The 7755-nt window shown below is 35.4% G+C and overlaps 2 protein-coding genes across 2 annotated transcripts; both read right to left on the reverse strand.

The window, feature by feature from the left end:
- Positions 1–6: 6 nt before the first annotated feature.
- Positions 7–640, reverse strand: LOC119643931 (the record flags this gene model as incomplete). The annotated part of the gene is made up of 2 exons (XM_038043439.1): positions 432–640; positions 7–363 (listed from the first exon to the last, which is right to left on the reverse strand). Coding segments are annotated over exons 1-2 (492 nt in total), but the record flags the coding sequence as incomplete, so codon positions are not given.
- A 2984-nt stretch (positions 641–3624) lies between these two features.
- On the reverse strand, positions 3625–7745 carry LOC119643930 (zinc finger E-box-binding homeobox 1-like). The gene is made up of 4 exons (XM_038043438.1): positions 7599–7745; positions 4402–4834; positions 4054–4273; positions 3625–3962 (listed from the first exon to the last, which is right to left on the reverse strand). The coding sequence occupies exons 2-4, from the start codon at positions 4807–4809 to the stop codon at positions 3700–3702; spliced, it is 891 nt and encodes a 296-aa protein (XP_037899366.1). The 5' UTR covers positions 4810–4834; positions 7599–7745; the 3' UTR covers positions 3625–3699.
- Between the last annotated feature and the right edge of the window lie 10 nt (positions 7746–7755).

The following is a 7755-nucleotide window of genomic DNA, read 5'->3' on the forward strand; positions in this document are numbered from 1 at the left end:
TTCAGCATCCTTTTCAACGCTCTTTAATAATTGATTTTCGCCATCAAATTGTGGCTCATTTTTAATTGCAATATTATCAATCCAATTGTCTATTTGTTTTAAGTCTTTTTCCGCGCTCTCAAAATTTTCTACCTCCATTTTGATTTGCAGACATTGCTCAACAGTGCTGGACAATTCAATGGGATTTTCATTCAAGCAATCCAATTGCTTTAGGGAAGGCATCTGCTGTATATCCTTTAGAATTCGTATTAACTTGTCGTTAGCTTCCTCTGCTTGAATAATGAAATTTTGGGCCGACCGCAGTTTACGGCAACAACCATCGCATATTCTTTGCGGCATTTCGTCTTCATATTCAGCTTTAAACTTTAATAAAAAAACGGTTATCTGTATGACACAAGACTTCTTCAGCAATATTTACATTTGCAACTTACCAAGAAGTTTGCCAGAGTCTTTAACGCATCCTTGTACGTTGTTGCAGCCTTTCCGTCAATCATAGCAGTCAACTTCTGCAATTTAATATCAGTCTTAAGGCATGTTCGACATTGATTCCGTAAATCCAAAGACATTTTTCATTCAACGTTTGTGAATATATTTTAATTTATTTTCCATTAAAATATTAGTGATGGCAATACTCAGATAAATTAAAGATGGTATACAAGCAATATTCGGCGATAAAAAGTGGAGTACGATGTGCAAGGAAGAATTGGTAGAGAGCTTCTGTGAATATGTAAAAACTAACTTTGTGCAATATAATGAGTAATATTGAAAAGTCTCCGCTCTAGCCCCCTTTTCTAGCTTCTTTTTGCAGCGTGCTGTCATGTGGTTGAGGTTTAGTGCCACCGCTACTTCCTGAGAGCTTGCGTTCGAATCTTGTAAAATTTGAACGACTTTTCCGGTGATTGCGAGATGCAGCTTTGATATCGAAATTCTCTCTCACTAACAGCCTTCTTACCCTGCACTTCACCATTTTTTTTCCTTTTTGGTAAAAAAGCGTTATGTAGCGCATTTCCTCGTATATTTCAATCATTTTCAAATCTATATAACTTTTATAAAAAGAAAGAATTAGAAAACTATCTTCACAAAAAATGTAAGCTGAAATGTCATCTTCTAAGCACGTTTGGGACAATCAAATAATAATGATGCCCGATATACAGTCATCAACACTATCAATTCGTGTCGCCATTTTTAAACCGTTGAATTCAAAACCGACAATTGGGATATGGTGGAGCCGCATCACCATAAGTCTCTCAACATGTTTGGTGGGCTTCGGCAGCCGATTCCTTCAAATAAACCACAAAAATAATGAATTTAAAAGAAGAAAAATTATGCGCGACTCATGATTAGTGTCGGCATACATTCGAATTCAAGCCTTATGTATACTGGTATTTCCCATTTCTTTACCATTTATAGACAAGTACAAGTGTACAAGTCGCTGATCAAAACTTTTGCAAGCACTTAATAGTTTAATTTATTTTTGAGTAAAAATTAGTGATGGGCGAACTTTACATTTAGTGCAGTTAGAGATGGTATGCGCACAAGGGAGTAGAATTTAGAGCGATAGTGTATATAATAGATAATGACTGGTTGCTTCTGCGTGTATGTATGTAAAACAGTTATTTGGTATTTTTATTCTTTTGATAATTGAACTGAAAAATATAAATAAAAATGAATGAATTGCTTTATATGCTAAATATTACACGATTACCCAAATTTCTTATTATTTCACAATGTAATTATTTCGCAATTTTAATAATTAACTATTTGTACTGTTGTTAGTAAATTGAAAGGTGTTTATTAAAATTTCTATTGTCTGAAGATCACTCTACTGACATTTCAATAATCCAAATGGGGCGTTTCTACACAAATTGGTTCTCCATACAGCGCTACACGCGTAACTATTTATTGATTCGAGGGCTAACGATGCATATAGCAGGATGATGTAAGCATTAAAGTTTTCATTTAATATATCTGCAAAGATCAGAATTGCAACGTTAAAGATTTGCCATGAGTCTAGACTGTTCAAGAGTTTTAACTCAATCATGCTTCGAGCACTTTGTGGTCTCCGCCAGTCATCCTTCGTGCTTTGTTTGCGATTCATTTAAAGGATTCTTCTGGGCCGCAATGGCTTATGGGTCGATTTTAATTAAATGAATTTTAAAATTTACGCAGCTTTCGTCTTTCTAAGAAGTTCGTTTGGTCATTAATTTTTTTGCTTACCATCCCTATCACATCCAAGTTTCAGACGCTAGAAACGCTTTCAGTGCGAAGCAAATCAAGCTCTTGCGTTGAAAGTCTAATGTTTCTCCTTGTCTTCTTCTAATTATATATAAGTAATGCAGCCTAAATTAAGATGTAGAAGAAGGTTTAGAATTATATAAGAATTAACATCTATTAGATCTTTTTAAAATTAACCGACTTTTTATTAATATGTAAAGCAATATTGCTGCTCTTTCGACCAATAAAATGGAGGCCAATTTACAGTACGGGAGATTTTTGTTTTTAACTTTAATTATTTATTAATTAATCTTTAGCAAGTTCGGAAAATCCAGAAACATCGGTTACTTGAAAAACGATATTTTAAAAACTGGTTTACATGTGTGTTCTATGTATACGTGAAAAAAAAAGATAATTAAGTCTTTCGTTTCAATATTCTTAAGACATTTACGTGCAATGCTTTTGGGTGAAATCACTTCCCTTTCGCTCTTCATCCAGACCAAAGCGATTAGCTGCAGATTGCGATTTTTTCTTCTTTTTTTTTATACGCTCCCCTGAAGGGAATGGAGGCTCAACATCTAAAGGAAACTTCAGAGACGCTATAAAGTATATATATCGTTGATCAGCGTGAAAATCTCAAGTGATTAAGCTATGTCTGTCCGTCTGTGTGGTGTGTGTTGTTGTTGGCACTCTCCTGGTCGCAAAATGAAGCCATCGGCTTCAAACTTGGCAGAAGTTTCTGCACACATGTTGGTATTGAAAGTGGCCCATATTGGTCAGAGCAAAAGCCCACAATGGAGCGTAAACTGAAAGCAACTCACGTGTTTTTTCATTTCAAATTTCAGGATTTTTGCTCGTTATTCGGAAATTATTGAAGTTAGAGGCTGAAGTTTTTCACGTTTGCTTTACGAAACACTTTACTCTCTAGGTCCGAAAATCGAATCAATCGGCCGGCCATCCCCACACAAAGCTACGAGTAACTAAATTTTATTCGTTTCAATTTTTATCACAAAGCAAACAAAAACAAGATGGAATATTTGGTACCCTCCTTAAGTGAAGATATATTACTTGCCTAAAAATAGGTTAATTTTAAAATGAATATGGTCGGCACCGCGATTTTTTCTTAATGCCAGCGATATGAGTATCAAATGAAAGAAGTTGGAGAGAAGAATGCGAAAAACCTAGTGGTCGTTATTCGAGATTCGGCCCCTGAAATATTTTAAGGATTCCGATTTTGGAGAATGTAAGAGATACTTTCACTATGGATTTAATCAAATATTTATTTGTTCATCAATTCATTCACGAAGTGTTTTTATTTATTTTTTTTTTTTGTTTTTTAAATTTGTATAAAAAGGAAAATTGGTAAAAGTTTATATACATATATTTTTTTTAATACAAATCGTTTAATGTAAAAAGACAAATAAAAATTCAAATAGCAAGAGTCTAAAGTTAAACAACTTAAATACGAAAAAATAATAATAAAGGTTAAATAAACGCACTAGAGATACTTTTCTTTCTCCGATCAATCAACTTTACATTAAGATCGATTATCTTTGGTGGTTTAGATTGAGGCGACGGTTCACCAACGTCACCTTCAGCTCCATTGGCATTAGGGGCATTATCGTTGCGTGGTGGATTAATGGTTAAAGTAAGATTGCTTAAAGCATTCAACACCTTTTCTACATCCTCATCGGTGCTCGGTTGACCATTACGATTACCGAAATGCAAGAAACAGCGACCGATGGACGCTATTAACAAATATAAAATGATGAAAAGGTGGTAATATAAAAAAAAAAAATTAAAAAATAAATAATAATCATGTTTCAATCTAATTCTTACGTTTCCAAGTAATACCCAATGGATTACATTGTCTTTTGCGCAATTCGGCTTTGAAGTCTTTAATGCGCATGCCACGTTTAAGATTAGTCACCTTAATGGAGAAATCAAGAACAGGACGATTTTTGCGTAACCTCTGTCTGCGGTTGCCACCATCTCTACCACCCCCGACAGCTCTACGTACTTGGGTCATAGATTCAATGCCTGATTGATCGCCTTCAGACTAGAAACAACAAATTTATAATTTTATAGATGATTTGTAGTTGTAGTTTCAGATAGTAGGAGCTATATCGAGTAACAACCTTCGCGCTTCTAATACACTTTTCCATCGAAATAATTGTAAAAACTTACTTTGGTTGGGCGACGTTCCATATGGGTGCGTATATGAATGTTTAGAAATCTTGATTGCAAAAAACTACGTTCACAATGAGGGCATTTGTATGGACGTTCGTTCGCGTGCGTGCACATATGTTCTTTAAATTTTTTCCGGCGTTTGAATGCCTTTTCGCAAACTGTGCACTTATACTTAATCTTTTTTGATTTCTGATGTGCTCCCTTGTTCACAACTAGACCTGAGTTACTTTTCATTTCATTGTTTTCATCCGGTTTGGTGCCGTGTTCACTTTTAACGTGAGCCTGAAGTTTATATTGTGTTGTATTGGAATTATTCAATAAAACATCGAGTGGCTCCTGACCGTGAAAAGTGCGCATATCTGCGTACATGTTGCAACGTCTGCTTCCACAATTGGGACAAGACATTTTCAGCTCTTTCGGTAAATGTGTGCTACGTTTATGTCGGGCAAGTAGTTTGAAAAAAAAAATTAGAAAATATTTTACAATACCAATTATTCGCTTATGTTTATCGAACTGATTATTGAATTTCTCCTCAACAGAAACTTAAGACCAAAAATGTCTTTTCGCACAAGGTTTCGAATTTGAATTGATGCATGATATGCTACAAAGTCGTTTAGGCATTAGGAAACTGGGGTCAGGACGATTTCTTAGTACTCATTATTCAAAATGAATATATAGTATTCATAATGGGAGCATATCGCTCCCATGTGAACATATTCAATTCTGATGAAGATGATATTCTAAATTCTTGGACTTGATAAGCATGTTTGGTTTCCTTCGTAGCTCACATCCCAAAAGCGTTAAACATTAGTGTGATCAGTTCAAAACTCATTTTAAGGAGCGAAAAAGCTTAACTAAAAGTTGCATATAAACTAATTCCATGAGTTGACAGGTTACAAAACATCCCATAACCTATATATATATATATATATATATATATATATATATATATGTATTGTTATTATTGCTAGAAATAATTTACAAGCGATACAAACTTTAGCGCTTAAAATCAAATCAGCTGAATCATTTTTCTGGTGAAAGTCTAGAGTATCCCATCAAAATGCATGGGCCTGTTAATGGTTACTTGTGTTACTTTTATCCTTGGTCTTAAGCCCCATTAATTTTGAAAATTCCAATTCGGATATACACACATGCCTAAATCAATATATATTAGTTTGGAGAAAAAGAAATCCATTATTTTTTCGGTAGATGGCTGCACTGGTAGATTTCTCGTAAAGTATCGATTAAACAATTTCAGATTTATGCTCGTTGGAAAGATGACATTTCGCAGTAAAAAATATTCCTTTGCTGTTTTTTGTTTGGGGCATTCAGTTGTGAGTTACAGCTTGTTAAAAATGGAAGTGAACAAAGAGAAAATTCGGTACATTTTACAGTTTTTCTTTATAGTTCCGATACTGTAACAGCCAATTATGTGCAATTTTGGTTTCGTAGATTCCGTGCAGGAATTTTTGATGTTAAAGATGCACCTCGCACAGGTAGGCCGGTCGTCGAAAATGTCGATAAAATCGGAGAAATGATCGAAGTTGACCGGCATCTTAGCAGTCGTAACATCGCCCAGGAGCTAAAAATCGACCATAAAACAGTTTTAAACCTTTTACACAAAGCTGGATTCAAAAAGAAGCTTGATGTTTAGGTGCCACACCAATTAACAGAAAAAAACATGATGGATCGAATTTCCATCTGCGAAGCCTTGGCCAAACGGAATGAGATAGACCCATTCCTTAAACGGATGATGACTGGAGATGAGAAGTGGATCACGTACGATAACCCTGTGCGAAAACGATAGTGATCAAAGAGCGGTGAAGCAACTCAAACGGCCAGGAAGGTTTTGCTATGCATTTGGTGGGACTGGAAGGGGATTATTTATTATGTGTTGCTTCCATATGGCCAAACGCTAAATTCTGATCTCTACTGTCAACAACTGGACCGTTTGAAGATAGCGATTGACCAGAAGCGGCCAGAATTGGCCAACAGGAGAGGTGTCGTGTTCCACCAGGACAACGTTAGGCCACACACATCTACAGTGACTCGCCAGAAACTTCGGGAGCTTGGTTGGGAAGTTTTAATGCATCCGCCATACAGTCCGGACTTGGCACCAAGCGATTATCATCTTTTTCTTGCATTGCAAAATTTCTTCAATGATCAAAAATTGGAATCTAGGGAGGATTGTGAAAATAGTCTACTAGAGTTTTTTGCAAATAGAGACCAGGACTTCTATGAGAGAGGCATTTTGAAGTTACCTTTAAAATGGCAACAAATCATACAACAAAACGGTGCATATTTGACCCAAATCGGACAATCCGAAGCATGTTAAATAAAGTCCTGAAGTTCATATAAAAATAATGGATTTCTTTTTCCCCATCCTAATATATATACACATAAGACTGTCGATAAAAAATAAGATGAACTTCTCGTTTAAACCTGATACTATGAATACCAAGACACTAAGAAGTGATGAAACGATTCTGTTTATGCGATGGTAGTACTGCCTTTAACATTCTTATAGAGTTTCATGTTAAAAAATTCGTATTGGACAGAATTTTTCAAGCGAAGGTTTTCGCCATCAAGCTGAATTTCTCGGGCGTAGCCATAAGCTCTTACGCTTAAATGCTATCCACAATAACTTCCCGTTAAAGGTGACATTGGATTGGCATATGGATTATTTAACAAGTCATGCGATCTCGAACATATGCTGATTGAGAGGGTCCTTTTTTTGACTGATTTACAGAGAGAGAAACGATGGCAAATTTTATATAACTATTGGATGCAGCTCAAGAACCCAAGTGTGCTGGGAGTAGTAACTGAATGAAGCTAAAGAAAAATTCCTCCAAAACTTTGATCTTTCAAAGTCTATCCAGTTACTACTTGGACCTATCATTTCCTCCTAAACCGCCAATGACTTACATTTCGAAGCCATTTTTAGGATAGAATTCAAGTTTTTCAGAAAGGATATAGACGCCTCAAGATGGATGGGTGCTACAACGTTAACATTGACGCTATAATTGGAATATTATTAGAGTGTTATGAAAGCTATGAAAAATGTCTCATTTTATGTACAAATTCACCTTACTTCTTGATCGGATCTTTTTATGTACACTTTGTATATTTTTGTGCGTGCATGTATATAGATATATGCGATGAGATGAACCTGACAAAAAGGATAAGTTTCATACCTCTCATTTTGTACAACCGATTCCGCCGAAGCTTGGTAATTAGCTTCAGCATCCTTTTCAACGCTCTTTAATAATTGATTTTCGCCATCAAATTGTGGCTCATTTTTAATTGCAATATTATCAATCCAATTGTCTATTTGTTTTAAGTCTTTTTCCG

The sequence above is a fragment of the Glossina fuscipes genome, unplaced genomic scaffold (assembly GCF_014805625.2).
Source record: "Glossina fuscipes isolate IAEA_lab_2018 unplaced genomic scaffold, Yale_Gfus_2 71221, whole genome shotgun sequence".
NCBI classification, from domain to species: Eukaryota; Metazoa; Arthropoda; class Insecta; order Diptera; family Glossinidae; genus Glossina; species Glossina fuscipes.